This window comes from Salmo salar, chromosome ssa16 (genome assembly GCF_905237065.1).
Source record: "Salmo salar chromosome ssa16, Ssal_v3.1, whole genome shotgun sequence".
NCBI classification, from domain to species: domain Eukaryota; kingdom Metazoa; phylum Chordata; class Actinopteri; order Salmoniformes; family Salmonidae; genus Salmo; species Salmo salar.
This window is the reverse complement of record NC_059457.1, coordinates 71,656,231-71,678,037: the sequence shown is the minus strand read 5'-3', so window position 1 is coordinate 71,678,037 and position 21,807 is coordinate 71,656,231. Positions and strand designations below refer to the sequence as shown.

The following is a 21,807-nucleotide window of genomic DNA, read 5'->3' as shown; positions in this document are numbered from 1 at the left end:
AAAAGAGTGGCTTGCCTTTGGAGTGGTGGAAGCAAAATGAGGACAGACTTCAATCACTCGCTCCACTGGCAAAGAAGGTTCTCTGTCCCCCACCTTCTTCGGTCCCAAGCGAGAGAGTGTTCAGTGAGGTGGGAATCATTTATGATAAGAGGAGGAGCAGACTGACAGGGGACCATACAGACAAGCTCTGCTTTCTGCACTATAACCTAAAACTTCTTAACTGGCAATATTGAAGACCCATGAAAGCTGGTGGTTCCTTTTAACATATGTTCTCATGTTCTGAGCAAGGAACTTAAACATGAGCTTTTTTACATGGCACATATTGCACTTTTACTTTCTTGTCCAACACAGTTTTTTTGCATTATTTTAACCAAATTGTACATGTTTCATTATTTATTTGAGACTAAATTAATTATATATAGTCGTGGCCAAAAGTTTTGAGAATGACACAAATATTAATTTCCACAAAGTTTGCTGCTTCAGTGTGTTTAGATATTTTTTCAGATTTTACTATGGAATACTGAAGTTTAATTACAAGCATTTCATAAGTGTCAAAGGCTTTTATTGACAATTACATGAAGTTGATGCAAAGAGTCCATATTTGCAGTGTTGACCCTTCTTTTTCAAGACCTCTGCAATCCGCCCTGGCATGCTGTCAATTCACTTCTGGGCCACATCCTGACTGATGGCAGCCCATTATTGCATAATCAATGCTTGGAGTTTGTCAGAATTTGTGGGGTTTTGTTTGTCCACCCGCCTCTTGAGGATTGACTACAAGTTCTCAATGGGATTAAGGTCTGGGGAGTTTCCTGGCCATGGACCCAAAATATCGATGTTTTGTTCCCCGAGCCACTTCGTTATCACTTTTGCCTTATGGCAAGGTGCTCCATCATGCTGGAAAAGGCATTGTTCGTCACCAAACTGTTCCTGGATGGTTGGGAGAAGTTGCTCTTGGAGGATGTGTTGGTACCATTCTGTATTCATGGCTGTGTTCTTAGGCAAAATTGTGAGTGAGCCCACTCCCTTGGCTGAGAAGCAACCCCACATATGAATGGTCTCAGGATGCTTTACTGTTGGCATGACACAGGACTGATCGTAGTGCTCACCGTGTCTTCTCTGGACAAGCTTTTTTCCGGATGCCCCAAACAATCGGAAAAGGGATTCATCAGAGAAAATGACTTTAACCCAGTCCTCAGCAGTCCAATCCCTGTACCTTTTGCAGAATATCAGTCTGTCCCTGATGTTTTTCCTGGAGAGAAGTGGCTTCATTGCTGCACTTCTTGACACCAGGCCATCCTCCAAAAGTCTTCGCCTCACTGTGCGTGCAGATGCACTCACACCTGCCTGCTGCCATTCCTGAGCAAGCTCTGTACTGGTGCTGCCCCGATCCCGCAGCTGAATCAACTTTAGGAGACGGTCCTGGTGCTTGCTGGACTTTCTTGGGCCCCCTGAAGCCTTCTTCATAACAATTGAACCACTCTCCTTGAACTTCTTGATGATCCAATAAATGGTTGATTTAGGTGCAATCTTACTGGCAGCAATATCCTTGCCTGTGAAGCCCTTTTTGTGCAAAGCAATGATGACGGCACGTGTTTCCTTGCATGTAACCATGGTTGACAGAGGAAGAACAATGATTCCAAGCCCCACCCTCCTTTTGAAGCTTCCAGTCTGTTATTCGAAATCAATCAGCATGACAGAGTGATCTCCAGCCTTGTCCTCGTCAACACTCACACCTGTGTTAACGAGAGAATCACTGACATGTTGTCAGCTGGTCCTTTTGTGGCAGAGCTGAAATGCAGTGGAAATGTTTTTGGGGGATTCAGTTCATTTGCATGGCAAAGAGGGACTTTGCAATTAATTGCAATTCATCTGATCACACTTTATAATATTCTGGAGTATATGCAAATTGCCATCATACAGACTGAGGCAGCAGACTTTTTGAAAATGTATATTCGTGCCATTCTCAAAACTTTTGGCCAAGACTGTATATATATACAGTGGGGGGAAAAAGTATTTGATCCCCTGCTGATTTTGTATGTTTGCCCACTGATAAAGAAAGGATCAGTCTATCATTTTACTGGAAGGTTTATTTGAACAGTGAGAGACAGAATAACAACAAAAATATCCAGAAAAACGCATGTCAAAAATGTTATAAATTGATTTGCATTTTAATGAGGGAAATATATATTTGACCCCCTCTCAATCAGAAAGATTTCTGGCTCCCAGGTGTCTTTTATACAGGTAACGAGCTGAGATTAGGAGCACACTCTTAAAGGGAGTGCTCCTAACCGCAGCTTGTTACCTGTAAAAAAGACACATGTCCACAGAAGCAATCAATCAATCAGATTCCAAACTCTCCACCATGGCCAAGACCAAAGAGCTCTCCAAGGATGTCAGGGACAAGATTGTAGACCTACACAAGGCTGGAATGGGCTGCAAGACCATCGCCAAGCAGCTTGGTGAGAAGGTGACAACAGTTGGTGCAATTATTCGCAAATGGAAGAAACACAAAAGAACTGTCAATATCCCTCGGCCTGGGACTCCATGCAAGATCTCACCTCGTGGGGTTGCAATGATCATGAGATCGGTGAGGAATCAGCCCAGAACTACACGGGAGGATCTTGTCAATGATCTCAAGGCAGCTGGGACCATTGTCACCAAGAAAACAATTGGTAACACACTACGCCGTGAAGGACTGAAATCCTGCAGCGCCCGCAAGGTCCCCCTGCTCAAGAATACATATACATGCCCATCTGAAGTTTGCCAATGAACATCTGAATGATTCAGAGGACAACTGGTGAAAATGTTGTGGTCAGATGAGACCAAAATGGAGCTCTTTGGCATCAACTCAACTCGCCGTGTTTGGAGGAGGAGGAATGCTGCCTATGACCCCAAGAACACCATCTCTACCGTCAAACATGGAGGTGGAAACATTATGCTTTGGGGGTGTTTTTCTGCTAAGGGGACAGGACAACTTCACCGCATCATTTGACGGGGCCATGTACTGTCAAATCTTGGGTGAAAACCTCCTTCCCTCAGCCAGAGCATTGAAAATGGGTCGTGGATGGGTATTCCAGCATGACAATGACCCAAAATACACGGCCAAGGCAACAAAGGAGTAGCTCAAGAAGAAGCACATTAAGGTCCTGGAGTGGCCTAGCCAGTCTCCAGACCTTAATCCCATAGAGAATCTGTGGAGGGAGCTGAAGGTTCGAGTTGCCAAACGTCAGCCTCGAAACCTTAATGACTTGGAGAAGATCTGCAAAGAGGAGTGGGACAAAATCCCTCCTGAGATGTGTGCAAACCTGGTGGCCAACTACAAGAAACGTCTGACCTCTGTGATTGCCAACAAGGGTTTTGCCACCAAGTACTAAGTCATGTTTTGCAGAGGGGTCAAATACTTATTTCCCTCATTAAAATGCAAATCATTTTATAACATTTTTGACATGCGTTTTTCTGGATTTTTTTGTTGTTATTCTGTCTCTCACTGTTCATATAAACCTACCATTAAAATGAAAGACTGATAATTTCTTTGTAAGTGGGCAAACGTACAAAATCAGCAGGGGATCAAATACTTCCCCCCCCCCACTGTATATATATATCGGCCGATTAATCGGCAGTGGCTTTTTTGGCCCCCAATAATCGGTATCGGTATCGGCGTTGAAAAATCATAATCGGTTGACCTCAATTGTAGTGTATTGTCTGTTACGGACAGAATGCTCTAAGTTCTGTAGGCTTGATCCTTTGCCAAAGTTTTAAAAAATGGCGCTGTTTAGGAGTGCAAGGGCGAATTGAGTTATTGAACATTCGCACTTCAGAGTAGACTTTCCCTAAAGGATATATGCAGATACATGGTATAACGAGCCAATAGGATCTCACAAGCATGTGCTTGGCTCTGGCCACCTTCTTGCTTGTTCTGCTCTCATTGGAAACAATGCCGATGATAAATCTTGGGTTAGTTACCAGTATCTTTGATGGAGCTAGATTGTATTACTTGAACCTTTAAACAAACATTGTTTGAGTGACTTGTGAATTGTGGTGATGTGATTTTATGTTTTGACAGCAGATTTGGCTAATTTTCTAATAAGACACCATGTTGTCCATTGAGTACAGATGTTCACAGTTGTTATTCATTGAACACACACTGACTCCTATTTCACACAGCCCATCATGTCTGGGGGGATTTTGTTAGGCTCTGGGCGGATCCTGCTGAAAGCCAGGAGCCTGGGTGTCTCGTAGTGGTAGTACTCAGAGCCCACATACACTTTGATGTAGGCCGCACATGCCTTCCTTGATGCCGGAGATGGGCAGTGGGACCTCTCTGGCTACTGCCCTAGGGGTGGCAGACAGGTCCTTATCACAGGCAGCTTGTAACACCTTAATTGAGGAGGATGGGCTCATTGTAATGGCTGGAACGGAATAAATGGAATGGTACACTCTTAGAAACAATGGTTCCAAAAGGGTTCTTCAGCTGTCCCCATAGGAGAAACCTTTTTGGTTCCAGGTAGAACCCTTTTTGGTTTCAGGCAGAACCCTTTTGGTTCTATGTAGAACCCTCTGTCGAATGGGCTCTACCTGGAACCAAAATGGTTTTACCTGGAACTAAAACTAGTTCTTCAAAGGCTTCTACTATGGGGCCAGCCGAAGAACCCTTTTAGGTTCTAGATAGCACCTTTTTTCCAAGAGTGTATCAAACACATCAAACACGTTGTTTCCATGTGTTTGATACCATTCCATTCACTCCATTCCTGCCATTATTATGAGCTGTCCTCCTCTCACCAGCCTCCTGTGGTCTTTATGTCCTTCTCTCTCCACTTATTCAATGTTCTTTCCTCTCACCTGTGGATGAAATAAAGTCTATGAAGTATGAATGAGAAATAGAACAATAAATACAAGGGGAAAGTCACACAAAGTGTCCATATCAGTTAAGTTTCACCATAAAGGTCATACAGAAGTCCAATTTTGGTCTGTTTGGAAGGAAGGGGAGAATGACGCCTCTCTCATATCAAACTTTTTCTCACTTCCTTATTTCTTTTGTTTTATCATCCCCCAGGACACCCTTCTTTATGTTTCTATTCCTTCATTTTTATTTCTTTAGTCGCATTCAAAATCCTAATTTCCCTTACCCTAACCCTAACCTTAACCCCAAAACCAAAACTTAACCTTATCCCTAACCCTTAACCTAACCCTGGATCCTAACCCTAACCCTAAAACTAACCCTAGCTCCTAACCATAACCCTAAACCTAATTCTGACACTAACACTAATTCTAACCTTAACCCTCCACACACACACACACACACACACACACACACACACACACACACACACACACACACACACACACACACACACACACACACACACACACACACACACACACACACACACACACACACACACACACACACACACACACACACACACACACACACACACACACACCTTGATATGAGAGAGTCGTCATTCTCCCCTTCCTTCCATTTTCTTTCCTCTCACCTGTGGATGAAATATAGTCTATGAAGTATGATTGAGAAATAGAACAATAACAAGGGGAAAGTCAGTGCACAAAGGGAAACAGTATCACAAAGAACATACAAGCAAGGTAGATCTACTATGGTTTCCAATTCTGGGATGTTTTGCTCAATAACTTTTACCTTATGTTACTCTGAACAAAATATAAATGCAACATGCAACAATTTTGAAGATTTGACTGAGTTACAGTTCATATAAGGACATAATTCAATTGAAATAAATTAATTAGGCCCTAACCTATGGATTTCACATGACTGGGAACACAGGTATGTATCTACAGGTCACAGAAAGTAGGACGTGGATCAGAAAACCAGTCAGTATCTGGTGTGACCACCATTTGCCTCATGCAGCGCCACACATCTCCTACGCATAAAGTTAATCAGGCAGTTGACTGTGGCCTGTGGAATGTTGTTCCACTCCCCTAAAATGGCTGTGAAGAGCACACTTCTCCAGCGTGCCAGTGACTATCGAAGGTGAGCATTTGCCCACTGAGGGCGGTTACGACGCCGAACTGCATTCAGTTTAAGACCCAGGTAAGGACGACGAGGACGCAGATGAGACCCCTTGTTTTCTGCCCCTTAATCAACTGTGTGTCAGGTCAACCCAGTCAGTTTAGTGTTCGCTTTGTGTTGTAGCTGTTTATAATATGAAGGAAGTTCAGCCCATCGTACAATTACCACACTTACATGAGTTGTACATTGGGAGCAACAGATTCACCTCTTTCTAGTCACAGGAAATAGCCCCCCACTCTTTCTCTCTCGCTTCTTCTTTTCTGCCCCTTGTTTTCCGCCCCTTAATCAACTGTGTGTCAGATCAACCCTGTCTGTTTAGTTTTCGCTTTGTGTTGTAGCTGTTTGTGAGAAATCAATCTAGACAAATACCAAGATATATTTTGAACAAAGTATAGTGAAGTAAAACGTCAGGAAGTGCTCTTTGGAGCAGGGTGGTAGGACCGGGATTCAGGTGATTACAGTCCTATGCTGCACTAGTGTTCACCGTGACTGTCTTCCTCTGACAATTGTGAGTAAAAATGATTACTATATAATCTGGCTGTTTTTAGTTGTCTTTTGCTGGTCTATCTCTTCAAAAATGTCATACAAATGTGTGTTTTATTCTTATTCAGACAATGTTATTACCCTTATCTACTCATTTCTAATTTGATAGTGGTCTTTTCCTTTTTTCCTTTCTACTCTAGTTTGTCTTTATCAGTAAAGCAAACTTTTTGTGAGTTATGTTGATAATTTGGCTGACCTATAATTAATAATCTGTCAGTTATTTTGAGGACCACAATACCAACAGCTATCAGTGTTATTGCAACTTCATTGAATTGTTTAATTATGTTACATTTCCAGCCCCCAAATGATGTAACAGTTAGTCACTGGATTTGTCTTTGTTATTCTCTCTAGATCTGAAGTAGATGTCAAGCCCCTCACAATGACACTCAATATAACTATGCCAGGACAACGATGTGGGTCTACACTCTCTCAGCTGAGACTCTTTCTTTGTTTCCTGATGTATTGTTCGGTTCTTGCTGATCCAGTATGTGGGTACTTCCTGAAAAACTGCACAATCCGGGGTAATCTCAGTGACCAATCTGACATGAAAGTACTCTGTGAACAGAGGAACCATACCTACAGAAGTCATACCTACAGATGTCACCTCCTGACCCTTGTAAGAGGTCATTTTCCATAGTAGAGTGGTCAGGGCGTGACAGGGGGTGTTTTGGGTGTGTTTTTGGGTTTCTGCTTCATTGTGGGGTTTCTAGGTTTCTATTTCTATGTTTTCCTTTTCTATGCGTTGGCCAGGTATGGTTTCCAATCAGAGGCAGCTGTCTATTGTTGTCACTGATTGGAAGCCATACTTAGGTAGCCTGTTTTCCATGTGTGGGTGTGGGTTGTTAATTTTTTAATAGTGTTTGTTGCCTGCTCTGCGTTATGGTTGTTGTTTTGTTATTTAAAGTGGTTGGTGTATTGCATTTAGTTTCACGATTAATAAAAAGATGTGGCACTACGAACACGCTGCGTTTTGGTCCAATCCTTCAGAAAGCCGTGACAGAACAACCCAGAAAAGAAGGACCAAGCAGCGTGGGAGGAAGTACCTGGAGTCATGGACTTGGGAGGAAATCCTGGAAGGGAAAGGACCCTGGATGGGGAGTATCGTCGCCCGAGGGAGGAAATAGAAGAAGCAAAGAGGGAGCGACGATACTATGAGGCGCTATATCCTCCAAGAGGCAAGGTGGAGAGGCAGCCCCCCAAAAAATATTTTTTTTTTTTGGGGGGGGGGCATACGGGGAGGTTGGCGATGTCAGGGGGAGCCCTGATCTAACTTCCCGGGCTTATCGGAGAGAGCCGTGGAGTAAACCGGAGCCAGTAAGGGAGTCAAGCGCGGAACTCGACGCAAGATTCCGGAGAGAGGTACTGGTGGAAATGACACGGCAGAGCGGGCGTGCTGAAGGGCGAGCAATGGGTTATGGTGTGATGTGCACTATATCGCCCATACGCACTCACACCCCGGTGCGGTTGGTGCAAGCTCCTCACCGGTGTAGGGCGAAGATGGTCATTGAGCCAGGAAGGAGTAGGCCTGCTCAGCATGCACGGTCTCCAGTTCGCCTCCATCGTCCGGTACGTCCTGTGCCTCCTTCCCGCACTCGCCCTGAGGTGCGTGCTACCAGTCTGGCACCACCTAGTCCAGTTCCACGCATCAGACCTCCAGTGCGCATGCCCAGTCCGGAGTGTCCTATTCCTGCTCCCTGCACTGGTCCTGAGGTGCGCGTAACCAGTCTTGCGCCTCCTAGGCCAGTTCCACGCACCAGACCTCCAGTGCGCATGCCCAGTCCGGAGTGCCCTGTACCTGCTCCACGTACAGAACCTCCAGCGACGCTCCCCAGTCTGGAGCCTCCAGCGATGCTCCCTAGTCCGGGGCCTTCAGAGGCGGTCTGAGGCCCAGAGCCTTCAGCGGCGGCCTGCAGCCCAGAGCCTTCAGCGGCGGCCTGCAGCCCAGAGCCTTCAGCGGGGGCCTGCAGCCCAGAGCCTTCAGCGGCGGACTGCAGTCCAGATCCTCCAGCGGCGGATTACATCACAGAGCTTCCGGTAATGATCTACAGTCCGATTTCTCCGATAATGATCCACAGGTCGGTGTTATGGAAGCGGAGGGATCTGCGGGCGGAACGGAGGTTACGCCCTGAGCCGGAGCCACCTCCGTTGCTGGAGGATCGGAGGGAGAGGAGGGTTCTGGGTGTAGTACTAGAGCCGCCATAGACTTTTGTCACCCTCCCTACCCACCCTTTGTGTTTGGGGTTGTTTTGTTGGGTTTTGTTTGGGTGCAGTCGGGGTCTGCACCTTTGCGGGGGGGGGGGGTACTGTCACGTCCTGATCCTTGTAAGAGGTCAATTTCCATAGTAGAGTGGTCAGGGCATGACAGGGGGGTGTTTTGGGGATTCTGTTTCATTGTGGGGTTTCTAGATTTCTATGTTTTCCTTTTCTATGCGTTGGCCAGGTATGGTTTCCAATCAGAGGCAGCTGTCTATCGTTGTCTCTGATTGAAATCCATATTTAGGTAGCCTGTTTTCCATGTGTGGGTTGTTCATTTTTGAGTAGTGTTTGTTGCCTGCGCTGCGTTACAGTTGTTGTTTTGCTATTTCTAGTGTGTAGTGTATAGCATTCAGTTTCATGGTAAATAAAGACGTGGAACTACGAACACGCTGCGTTTTGGTACGATCCTTCAGACAGCTGTGACAACAGACATTCCACGGAAAGTAAGCGTTTTAGATGTGGCAATGAATAACATTGATAAAATCGGAAAGTTGGATTTTAAAGGCCTTTCAACCCTACAAATTCTGAACATGTCAAGAAACCAGATCTCTCAAGTGGACAATGGATCTCTTGGACACCTAGAGGCTCTTCAGGAACTGGGTTTGGCTCATAACAGACTCACAACTCTGCCAAACAATTTATTTCAGGGCCTGGTCAACCTCCCCCTGCTACATCTGGACAACAACCTCATCTCAACCATCGGGTCCTCATCCTTTCAGCCTCTCTCCAGTTTGAAGACATTGAATTTAACCAAGAACAACCTTTATAATATGAAGGAAGTTCAGCCCATCATACAATTACCACACTTACAGGAGATGTACATTGGGAGCAACAGATTCACCTCTTTCCAGTCACAGGAAATATCAAACACTTCTATAGAGCTGAGGCTGTTGGATTTATCCAGGAATCCATTGGGAATCTTCAGGATCACGGCAGATGTTCTTCCTTACCTTGAGGTGATAGACATCGCCTACTGTGGCCAACTTGGACACATGGAATGGGATGTCCTGGACAGGTCTTTTCTGAGAAACATCAATCGTTTTACTTGAGTGGCATTGAGATGTCTTTCGAGAGGATGGGTATGGTGCTGCAGACTGTCAACTCCTCATTAGTCCATCTGAGATTGCATGACCTCGTCAAAGGCTCAATGCTCAAGGTCAAGACTCTCACTGATATTGCCTGCCATATACCTACACTCAGCGTGCTCCGACTAGAATATAACAACATAGGTAATCTCTCTGAGGAATTTCTGCAGTCATGTAAACATACAACAGAAGTGGACATATCAGATACTGGTCTTACTCAGCTGTCTGACTTTTCATTCAGATCAATAGAGCAATTAAGTACTTTGAAACTGGGCCACAATAGGCTTTCTTCCGTGCCAAAGACCACAAGAAGTCTACCTACACTGAAGATCCTGGATCTCACCTTCAATATCATCAATAAACTAGGCTGCTCAGATTTATCCAATCTTACAGGACTCACACAACTCTTTCTTTTCCACAATCAAATCCCCAACCTTCCGGGATGTGTTTTCCAGGATTTGAAAGAATTAAGGTTCTTTAAACTGGGATCAAACAAAATCCTGACCTTGAATAATGCCTTCATGAATGGTTTGCACAAACTTGAGACTTTGAATTTGGCAGGCAATAAACTGAGCTCTATCAGAAAAGGAGACTTTAAAGGCTTAGCATCACTCAAGACTCTACTTTTATATGACAATCAGATTGCCAGTTTGGAAGATGGAGCCTTTGAGGGATTGGTCAACCTTACAGAACTTAAACTGAGCTCAAATAAGATCACTCAAATAGACATAAGAAATACTGCGCTCACGGGACTTCCACGCTTAAGAACTCTTGATATATCCTGTAATTACATCACATATGTAAATGATGATACATTAGACCCTCCACCCTTGTCTCATCTGACATCTCTGGAGAACCTGCAGATCCATAGTCAGCGTCACAAGGGACTGTCTCGTCTACCTATCAACTTCCTTGAAGGTCTGAAATCTTTATTGGCATTCAAGGCAGGGCTTCTCAATATTAAGAACCTGCTCCCAGAGACACTTATTCACACACCCCGATTGTGTTTCCTTGATATCAGTAAGAATGCGTTCACAGCCCTCACGTCAAAGCTGTTTCACCCAATCCCAAGGCTCAACAGAATGTATTTGTCCAAAGCCCGACTTCAGTCCTTAGATTTCCTCATAGGAGCAAACCTGGGTAGTCACTTTATTGCAGGTGAGCAAGAATGACATAACAGTAGTCAATGAGACAGTGTTGCGTTCTCTCCCTGGCTTGACATACCTGGACATGCAAGATAATCCTTTCACCTGTGGCTGCAGCGATGCTTGGTTTGTCCATTGGATGGAGAGCGACAACCAAACACAAGTTGTTGGTGCAGGAGAATTTACCTGCAACTATCCTGCAGATCTAAAGGGCACCAAGCTGTTGGATGTTGAGCTTCAGTTCTGTACAGTACACTTAGGACTTTACTACTACATCTCTACCACTTGTCTGGTCCTCCTCACCCTGGTAGCATCCTTTGCCTACCACTTCCTGAAATGACAGGTAATTTACGGCTATTACCTCTTCCTGGATTTCCTCTATGACACCATGCAAAGGAATAAGCTCACTCCTCATGGCTGTCAATACGATGCCTTCATCTCCTACAACACCCACGATGAGCCCTGGGTCCTGATGGAGCTTCTGCCAGAGCTGGAGGGAGAGCAGGGCTGGAAGCTGTGTCTCCACCACCGGGACTTCCAGCCAGGCAAACCAATCATAGACAACATTATGGAAGGCATCTACGGAAGCCGCAAGACCATCTGTGTGATCAGCCGCCGCTACCTGGAGAGTGAGTGGTGCTCCCGGGAGATCCAGGTGGCCAACTTCCGGCTCTTTGATGAGCAGAAGGACGTCCTGATTCTTGCGTTCCTGGAGGAGATCCCTACCCACCAGCTGTCACCCTACGACATGATGAGGAAGCTAGTGAAGAGACTCACATACCTGAGCTGGCCCAGAGCTGGGGAGCAAACCGGGGTCTTCTGGCAGCAACTACGGCTGGCTTTAGAGACCAAGGACGGCCCTGCTGAGGAAAATCCCATCCTCTCTGAGGTGCAGGCTCTGTGATAGTGAAACCTTGATTTGAAACAACCATCACACTCTGAACCTTTTCTGTATATTTGTAGTAGAGTTAAAATGGTTATTCCATCAAACTTCAAATGATTAGAATAGTACACAACGCAGAACAGCAGAACAGAAGAACCAGGTTGAGGGTCAGTGGCCAAAGCCCGCGAACAGGAATATTCCAAGTTCAGACAGAAGGGGGAGTCAGATACTTTTGGTGTCTATTTTTAATTGTTGCACTACTGGTGCTACCTGTTGATGTTAGGTAGGCAGCTACAGTAGCTGAATGATGTTAACATCTTTGGGTTTTGTTTCATTAAATGTATTTTATTTGATCTGGGTGCTTGCGACACCTACTAACACCCTGGTACTACCCGTAGCTCCCGTTCTCCTCAGTCCGAAAATACCCTGAGAGAAAGGTATGTGTTGCAGATTACTCCTTTGTAGAAGTCCATAACGTGAAATAAATAAAATATCCCAAGGTTAATGCTGTAGATATTGTTATAAGGGAGTGTGAGACTATTGAAACATGTAACTTTAAGAGTTTTATTGTTGTTATTAATATAGTTTACAGAGTGCTAAAAGTGCTGCAGTGTTTTTGTACATGAGTTGTTGTATTTTGGTACTGTCAACACTGAAAGCACCCAGCAGTGTATTGGGGATGTGAGACAGGATATGTGTTTTACCTTCATGCTCCTGTGTAGAACAACTTGTCAGATGGTGCATTGGAGACTGATGTGTTCCTGTCCTGTCTTTTCACAATACTATTGCAGGTATGGTTCTATTGTCTAAGAATTAAGATTATACATTCTTTGTATTAAGGACAGGTTATTATTTTATAGTATACATTATGGCTTTATGTATGAGTGTGATTGTGTGAGTCCGAGAAAACACAGAGAGAAAGAACAACTTGTCAGATGGTGCATTGGAGACTGATGTGTTCCTTTCCTGTCTTTTCACAATACTGTTGCAGATCAACATAAAAGCCTAAAAGCCAGCCGTGGTGTCGCTCTTCATTTCTTGGTTCTGCTGTGGTGCATAAAAGACCCGCTACATATTTATGTGAGTATCAAAGATGCACTCTCAGACTTGTGGTGCTCACAAGCCAAAAGTGGTCACCATTTTTTGTTGTTGTAAATTTGTATTATAAATATTTTCTATTTATTTAACCTTTATTTAACTTGGCAAGTCAGTTAAGAACAAATTCTTATTTACCATTTTTTTTTACAAAACACATCACGATAAGAGAGACACCGCAACACTACATAAAGCGAGACCTAGGACAACAACAAAGCAGGTCAGCAACACATAACACAGCATGATAGCAACACAACATGTCAACAACACGGTAGCGACACAACATGGTAGCAGCACAAACATCGGCCAAAGATTGTTGGGCACAGACAACAGCACAAAGGGCAAGAAGGTAGAGATAACAATACATCACGCGAAGCAGCCACAAGTGTCAGTAAGAGTGTCCATGATTGAGTCTTTGAATGTAGAGATGGAGATGAAACTGTCCAGTTTGAGTGGTTTTTGCAGCTCATTCCAGTCGCTAGCAGCAGCGAACTGAAAAGAGGAGCGACCCAGGGATGTGTGTTCTTTGGGGCACTTTAACAGAATGTGACTGGCAGAACGGATGTTGTATGTGGAGGATGAGGCTTGCAGTAGGTATCTCAGATCGGGGGAGTGAGGCCTATGAGGGTTTTATAAATAAGCATCAACCAGTGGGTCTTGCATCGGGTTTAAACTAGAGATATCAGTTTTTTTTTGCATGGGCTGCTTCTCAATCCACCGCATCCGCCAACCTGGTCCCAGAGCATTTCATGTTATTCTGTTCGTAAATCCAAGAAACTAAATTTGGTATGATATGTTACGTTTGGAATGGTATGTATTAATGTATTATTGCAAAACGTACAATATGTTATGATTTCCAGGTCAGCTGGAGCCATGGCCTTGGCCTTCCCTGTAGCTCAGTTGGTAGAGCATGGTGTTTGCAACACCAGGGTTGTGGGTTCGATTCCCACGGGGGGCCAGCACAGAAAAAAATGTATGAAATTGTATGAAATGTATGCATTCACTACTGTAAGTCGCTCTGGATAAGAGCGTCTGCTAAATGACTAAAATGTAAATGTAAATGTAATGGCCCAGTGAGACACGGGTGCCGGCCCGCATAGATGTAAACAGAAAAGCCTGAGCCTTTTGGGTAAGGGAGGGATAAGATGGAGAGAAGGTAAATCTGCTCCGTGTTTGGTTTCCTTGCCACGACACTAACAATAACGAATATCGTGATCAGACTGTCAGTGATAAGTTATAACATTGTTTTGCACCTCTGATGCAGTGCATTGAGTCGCGGGCAAACACTCCCAATATTTGGTTCATTTTAAGTGCATGTTCCTTACCATTGATGGGATCCGGCATTGGGTAAAAATCTAACTGACTGGCCAACTTGTATGCAATTCAAAGCAACCAAATCCAGCAGATTATTGGCATTAACGTCCCTTTACATATGTTTCAAACAGATGGTAAATTGAATTAAGTTTAGTATCATAGATGGGTGTGCCTGAACGCACCGATGTAAAGCTGCTGATTATTTTGTGGGAAAAAATATGGTCATGTGGAAAAAACGTTGGGTAGGACCGGTGTTTATGGCACTGGGGTAACGTTACTTAAGTATTGGCCGCCTGTAGAAAGTAACATAATTATTTGTAGCCTAGACTGTAATTTATGTCGAGCAATATTGTTTCAATCATTGCAACACTGGTTACACTACTCACCAGCCCGCCTCCCTTTGCAATAGATGACAACCTTCGAAACGCGCCAATGCTACATTGTAACAGGTTAACCATACTAATGAAACAAAATTATACTTGCTAATAATGATACACTATGGCTAAGGAAAACTGGAATTATATTATAGGCTACGTTTCAGGTCTAATAACACGAGGCAGTGCATGCCAGACTAACAAAAACGTTAATGCAAACAAGATAAGTTAAGTCAGGTTTTGAAATCTTCGCGAGACAGATGTGACCGCGTGTCCCAGAGCCTGATGTTGTGCTTTCATCTAAGTGCAAACTCTTACTGCGCAAATAATAAAAGTAGCTTATCTCCCAAAAGACAAAGACTGTTAATTCTCTCACACGTATCAGTAATAGTTTAAAATTAAGGCCTGCCTTAGCCAACTTTTACAACACGCAGAGTACACAAACATCGCCCCTTTTTCATCAGCTTGCAGAAGCTCTTCTAAGGAGACAGACAAACTCACCTCTGGTGAAGGACTACGGCTTCAAAGACCGACAAAATCCTGAGTATTTAATGCTTTCGGGTTATCCACGCTGTAAACTAAACGACTATATTAAATGAACTCTTGTCGCCTCCAATTTTCTCATGAAGCCTGTTAAACGGACATGAGTGAGAAAACCGTGCAATTGAGATCCACCGTAAGGCGATTGGTGAAGACATTCAATATGGCCGTCGGACTAGTCGAGACCAGGCGTGGTTGATTTAATATGTGGGGGTACCCGCTCTGCTCTGCTCAGCAGCAGCGATGAGAACTCCCCCAACTTTAAAATAGAGTATTCTAACAGTGTCAGTGGGAGTACACTATACAGTCATAGTTGTGTATACACTCATTGGTGTGTACACACACACAATATATCATACTGTAACGCTAGGGCGTAGTGGGTGCAGAGTCAGGAGCAGGAGGCAGAGAATACAGGGTAGTGTTATTTATTTAACACACAACGGCAAAACACAAGCCGCCCCAACAGCGAACTAGAGCGCACACCAAAACCAACGTGCCCAAACACATGGGACAAAACCAGGTCGGTGCACCATACACACTCGCACTTCAAAAATGCATACACAAGCAATACAGTACCAAACAATCCCGCACACAGAGCAGGTGGGCCTCCTGGCTAAAATAGCCCAGCTAATCAGCCCAAACCAAAAACAGGTGCACACAATCAACAAAAAGGGGGAAAAGGAAATCAGTGGCAGCTAGTAGGCCGGCGACGACGACCGCCGAGTGCCACCTGAACAGGAGGGGGAGCCACCTACGGTAGGAGTCGTGACACATACTAAATGGAGGGAGAAAATCAACATACCAAATCCTACGAATTGTCCTGAAGCCAGGTTGAACACACACACCTTGATATGAGAAAGACATGTACTTCTATCTCCCTTTATTCCATTTTCTTTCCTTTCACCTGTGGATCAAATAAAATCATCATTAATGTCAAGCATTAATCAAAGTGGTGAAATGAATGGATGTCATGAAAGATTAATGCTTGACATTCTCCAGGTTGGTTTGCCTGAGCTGTAGCTGAATAACTCCAGGTTAATGCGAACCAGACAGAGATTATATGGTTTATGCCATTGAGTAAGTTGTTTCCTTGTAATACTGTCTATGCAGTACGGTTAAGTGTATTCCAACATTTGTGGTATGTACAGCTTTTAGTATGTTCCATTCCATTTCACAGTTTGCATTGAGCATGACAGTGTGTGGGTCTTTCTATACCAGGGTATATTCAGTGGGTGTGACCACTCTATTTCTGTTTCTCTCTCTCTCTCTCTCTCCCCCCCTCCCTTTATCTTCGCGATGTGTCTAGTCTAATTTTGGGATGTTTGCTCAATAACTTTCTTCTCACTTCCTCATCTGTTCCCCCCAAAATAATGAGAATGACATATTTTCTCTCTCTCTCTCTCTCTCTCTCTCTCTCTCTCTCTCTCCCCCCTCCCTTTATCTTCGCGATGTGTCTAGTCTAATTTTGGGATGTTTGCTCAATAACTTTCTTCTCACTTCCTCATCTGTTGCCCCCAAAATAATGAGAATGACACATTTCCTCTCTCTCTCTCTCTCTCTCTCTCTCTCTCTCTCTCTCAACGCGGTGTGTTTAGTCTACCCAGTCACTTTGTGCTGTATCTGTGCTTACAAGTCAAAAAGTTATCCAAGACTAAGACTATTATTTTAACAAAGGGTTTTAATATAGTGAAGTAAAACGTCAGGGAAGTGCTCTTTGGAGCAGGGTGGTAGGACCGCGACTCAGGTGATTACAGTCCTATGCTGCACTAGTGTTCACTGTGATTGTCCTCTGAAAATTGTGAGTAAAAATAATTACCACGTATTTTGGCTATGTTTTTCATTGTCTTTTGCTACTAAAAAATATGATACATGTTTTGTGTTTTCTATTATTCAGATATTTTTTTACCCTTATCTACTCATTTATAATTTGATAGTGGTCTTCTTTTTTCCTCTCTAATATAGTTTGTCTTTATCAGTAAAGCAAACTTTTTGTGAGCTATTTTGATATATTGGATTACCTACCATTAATAATCTGTCAGCTATTTTGAGGACCACAATACCAACAGCTATCAATGTTATTGCAATTTAATTAGCTTGTCTAATTATGTAATATTTCCAGCACCAAAATCATGTAACAGTTAGTCACTATATTTTTCTTTGTTATTTACTCTAGAACTGAAGAAGACGTCAATCCACTGGGCACAGACGTCAATTCAACGTCTATTCCACGTTGGTTCAACGTCATTTCATTGAAATTAGGTGGAAATAACATTGATTCAACCAGTGTGTGCCCAGTGGGAAGCCTCTAACACGATGACACTCAAGATAACCATGCCGGGAAAACAAAGTGGGTCTACATTCTCTCAGCTGAGACTCTTTCTTTGTTTCCTGATGTATTGCTGGGGTCTAGCTGATCCAGTATGTGGGTACTTCTTGAAAAACTGCACAATCCGGGGGAACCTCTTTGACCCCTCTAACATGAAAGTACTCTGTTATAACAGGAATCTTGAAGTCATACCAATATATATTCCGCGGAAAGTAATCAATTTAGACTTGGCCATGAATAAGATTTCCAAGATTAAAAAGTTGGATTTTAAAGGCCTATCAAACCTAAAAATTCTAAATATGTCCAGAAACCAGATCTCTCAAGTGGACGATGGGGCTCTTGGATACCTAGAGGCTCTTCAGGAACTGGGTTTGGCTCATAACAGACTCACAACCCTGTCAGACCATTTGTTTCAGGGCCTGGTCAACCTCTCCCTGCTACATCTGGACAACAACCTCATTGCAACCATCAGCTCCTCATCCTTTCAGCCTCTCTCCAGTTTGAAGACAGTGAATTTAACCAATAACAACCTTTATAATATGAAGGATGTTCAGCCCATCGTACAATTACCACACTTACATGAGCTGTACATTGGGAGCAACAGATTCACCTCTTTCCAGTCACAGGAAATATCAAACACTTCTATAGAGCTGAGGCTGTTGGATTTATCCAGGAATCCATTGGGAATCTTCAGGATCACGGCAGATGTTCTTCCTTACCTTGAGGTGATAGACATCGCCTACTGTGGCCAACTTGGACACATGGAATGGGATGTCCTGGACAGGTCTTTTCTGAGAAACGTCAATCGTCTCAACTTGAGCGGCATTGAGATGTCTTTCGAGAGGATGGGTATGGTACTGCAGACTGTCAACTCCTCCTTAGTCCATCTGAGATTGAATGACCTCGTCAATGGCTCAAGGCTCAAGATCAAGGCTCTCACTGATATTGCCTGCCATATACCTACACTCAGCGTGCTCCGACTAGAATATAACAACATAGGTAATCTCTCTGAGGAATTTCTGCAGTCATGTAAACATACGACAGAAGTGGACATATCAGATACTGGTCTTACTCAGCTGTCTGACTTTTCATTCAGATCAATAGAGCAATTAAGTACTTTGAAACTGGGCCACAATAGGCTTTCTTCTGTGCCAAAGGCCACAAGAAATCTACCTAAACTGAAGATCTTGGATCTCAGCTTCAATATCATCAATAAACTAGGCTGCTCAGATTTCTCCAATCTTACAGGACTCACACAACTCTTTCTTTTCCACAATCAAATCCCCAACCTTCCGGGATGTGTTTTCCAGGATTTGAAAGAATTAAGGCTCCTTAAACTGGGATCAAACAAAATCCTGACCTTGAATGATGCCTTCATGAATGGTTTGCACAAACTTCAGACTTTGAGTTTGGCAAGCAATAAACTGAGCTCTATCAGAAAAGGAGAGTTTAAAAGCTTAACATCACTCAATAATCTGTTTTTATTTGACAATCAGATTGCTAGTATGGAAAATGGAGCCTTTGAGGGATTGGTCAACCTGACAGATCTTCTACTGTGCTCAAATAAGATCACTCAAATAGCCATAAGAAATACTGTGCTCACGGGACTCCCACTTTTAAAAAGTCTTGATATATCCTGTAATTACATCACATATGTAAATGATGATAAACTAAACCCTCCACCATTCTCTCATCTGACATCTCTGGAGGACCTCAGGATATTTAGTCAGCGTCACAAGGGACTGTCTCATCTACCTATCAACTTCCTTGAAGGACTGAAATCTTTATTGTCATTCCAAGCAGGGAGTCTTAATATTAAGGAGCTGCACCCAGACACATTCATTCACACACCCCAGTTGTGGTTCCTTGATATCAGTAAGAATGAGTTCACAGCCATCACTCTAAAGCTGTTTCACCCAATCCCAAGACTCAACAGCCTGTACCTGTCCAAAGCCCGACTTCAGTCCTTAGATTTCCTCATAGGAGCAAACCTCAGTAGAGTCACTTTCTTGCAGGTGAGCAAGAACGACATAACAGTAGTCAATGAGACAGTGTTGCATTCTCTCCCTGCCTTGACATACCTGGACATGCAAGATAATGCTTTCACCTGTGGCTGCAGCGATGCTTGGTTTGTCCATTGGATGGAGAACGACAACCAAACACAAGTTGTTGGTGCAGGAGAATTTACCTGCAACTATCCTGCCGATCTAAAGGACACCAAGCTGTTGGATGTTGAGCTTCAGTTCTGTACAGTACACTTTGGACTTCACTGCTACATCTCTACCACTACTCTGGTCCTCCTCACCCTGGTAGCATCCTTTGCCTACCACTTCTTGAAATGGCAGGTAGTTTATGGCTATTACCTCTTCCTGGCTTTCCTCTATGACACCAAGCAAAGGAATAAGCACACGCCTCATGGCTGTCAATACGATGCCTTCATCTCCTACAACGCCCACGATGAGCCCTGGGTCCTGAGGGAGCTTCTGCCAGAGCTGGAGGGAGAGCAGGGCTGGAAGCTGTGTCTCCACCACCGGGACTTCCAGCCAGGAAAACCAATCATAGACAACATTATGGAAGGCATCTACGGAAGCCGCAAGACCATCTGTGTGATCAGCCGCCGCTACCTGGAGAGTGAGTGGTGCTCCCGGGAGATCCAGGTGGCCAGCTTCCGGCTCTTTGATGAGCAGAAGGACGTCCTGATTCTGGTGTTCCTGGAGGAGATCCCTACCCACCAGCTGTCACCCTACCACCGGATGAGGAAGCTGGTGAAGAGACGCACCTACTTGAGCTGGCCCAGAACTGGGGAGCAAACCGGGGTCTTCTGGCAGCAACTACGGCTGGCTTTAGAGACCAAGGACGGCTCTTCTGAGGAAAATCCCATCCTCTCTGGTGTGCAGGCTCTGTGATAGTGAAACCTTGATTTGAAACAACCATCACACTCTGAACCTTCTGTACAATTTGTACAATTTCAGCCAGTAGTTTTAAAAGTGGTGCTCACGAGCCAAAAGTGGTCACTGTTTTTTGTGTATTACGCCATCTGAAGTGTTTTTTTACCTATTCTTATGATATGTTACGAATTTATTTCGTACTATACGGTATGTTACAATTTTGCTGTGCTTATCATCCTGGAGTGCATCTTTAAGAAGTTCCTAAGAGTATTGATGGGTCAATCTAAGTAACATAATAAAAAAAATCCCCATCAAAGTCAGTTTAAGCTATCAGGTTTTTTGCATGAGCTGGTTCTCAGTCCGCTGCTTCCGACAAACTGGTCTCAGAGCAATTCATATTATTCTGTACATATATCTTCGAGGCCAAATTTAGTATGATATGTTTAGTATGGTATGTATTAATACAAAACTTACAATATGTGACAAATTTGCAAAACATAATATATGTTATGAAATCTAGCTAGGTGGCTAGGTGGTTAATGTTAGCTAGCTTGCTAATGTTAGCTAATTCACTAATGTTAGCTAGGCTAGGGGTTAGGGTTAGGGGTTAAGGTTGCCCACATTTTGTTACGTTACAGCCTTATTATTAATAAATGTATTTAAAAAAAAATCCTCATCAATCTACACCCATTACTCCATAATGACAAAGCAACATTAGGTTTTTTGAAGGTTTTACCTAAAAAAACAGAAATACCTTTTACGTAAGGATTCAGACCCTTTGCTATGAGACTCAAAATTGAGCTCAGGTGCATCCAGTTTCAATTGATCATCCTTGAGATGTTTCTACAACTTGACTGGAGTCCACATGTGGTAAATTCAATTGATTGGACATGATTTGGAAAGGCACACACCTGTCTATATAGGTCCCACAGTTGACAGTGCATATCAGAGCAAAAACCAAGCCAAGAGGTCAAAGGAATTGTCTGTAGCGCTCCGAGACAGGATTGTTTTGAGGCACAGATCTGGGGAAGGGTACCAAAACATTTCTGCAGCATTGAATGTCCACAAGAACACAGTGGCCTCCATCATTCTTAAAGGAAGAAGTTTGGAACCACCAAGACTTCCTAGAGCTGGCCGCAGGGTCGAACTGAGCAATCAGGGGAAAAGGGCCTTGCTCAGGGAGATGGCCAAGAACCCGTTGGTCACTCTGACAGAGCTCTAGAATTCAACCCTGTGGGGATGTTTTTCAGCGGCAAGGACTGGGAGATTAGTCAGGATGGAGGCATAGATGAACGGATCAAAGTACAGAGAG

At 43.8% G+C, this 21,807-nt stretch overlaps 3 protein-coding genes across 3 annotated transcripts in view; all 3 read left to right on the top strand.

Annotated features, from left to right (window-relative positions):
• Positions 1 to 21,473, top strand: part of LOC106599195 (toll-like receptor 13) — a 31,308-nt gene extending 9,835 nt beyond the window's left edge. Inside the window, exon 2 of the mRNA XM_045697674.1 lies at positions 17,455 to 21,473. Coding sequence (XP_045553630.1) covers positions 17,595 to 20,513 — 2,919 coding nt within the window. The 5' untranslated portion in view covers positions 17,455 to 17,594 and the 3' untranslated portion in view covers positions 20,514 to 21,473. The remainder of the gene's footprint in view (positions 1 to 17,454) is intronic.
• Positions 9,047 to 10,491, top strand: LOC123727868 (leucine-rich repeat-containing G-protein coupled receptor 4-like). The gene has a single exon (XM_045697675.1). It carries the CDS (start codon positions 9,310 to 9,312, stop codon positions 9,892 to 9,894), a length of 585 nt encoding a protein of 194 aa, XP_045553631.1. The 5' UTR covers positions 9,047 to 9,309; the 3' UTR covers positions 9,895 to 10,491.
• Positions 10,658 to 12,704, top strand: LOC106574538 (toll-like receptor 13). Its single transcript, XM_014150490.2, has one exon. It carries the CDS (start codon positions 11,464 to 11,466, stop codon positions 11,977 to 11,979), a length of 516 nt encoding a protein of 171 aa, XP_014005965.1. The 5' UTR covers positions 10,658 to 11,463; the 3' UTR covers positions 11,980 to 12,704.
• Positions 21,474 to 21,807: the final 334 nt, after the last annotated feature.

Bases quoted from the DNA above. Each gene is read 5' to 3' on its own strand.
- LOC123727868 (XM_045697675.1), top strand. From the start codon at position 9,310: ATGAATAACATTGATAAAATCGGAAAGTTGGATTTTAAAGGCCTTTCA.
- LOC106574538 (XM_014150490.2), top strand. From the start codon at position 11,464: ATGCAAAGGAATAAGCTCACTCCTCATGGCTGTCAATACGATGCCTTC.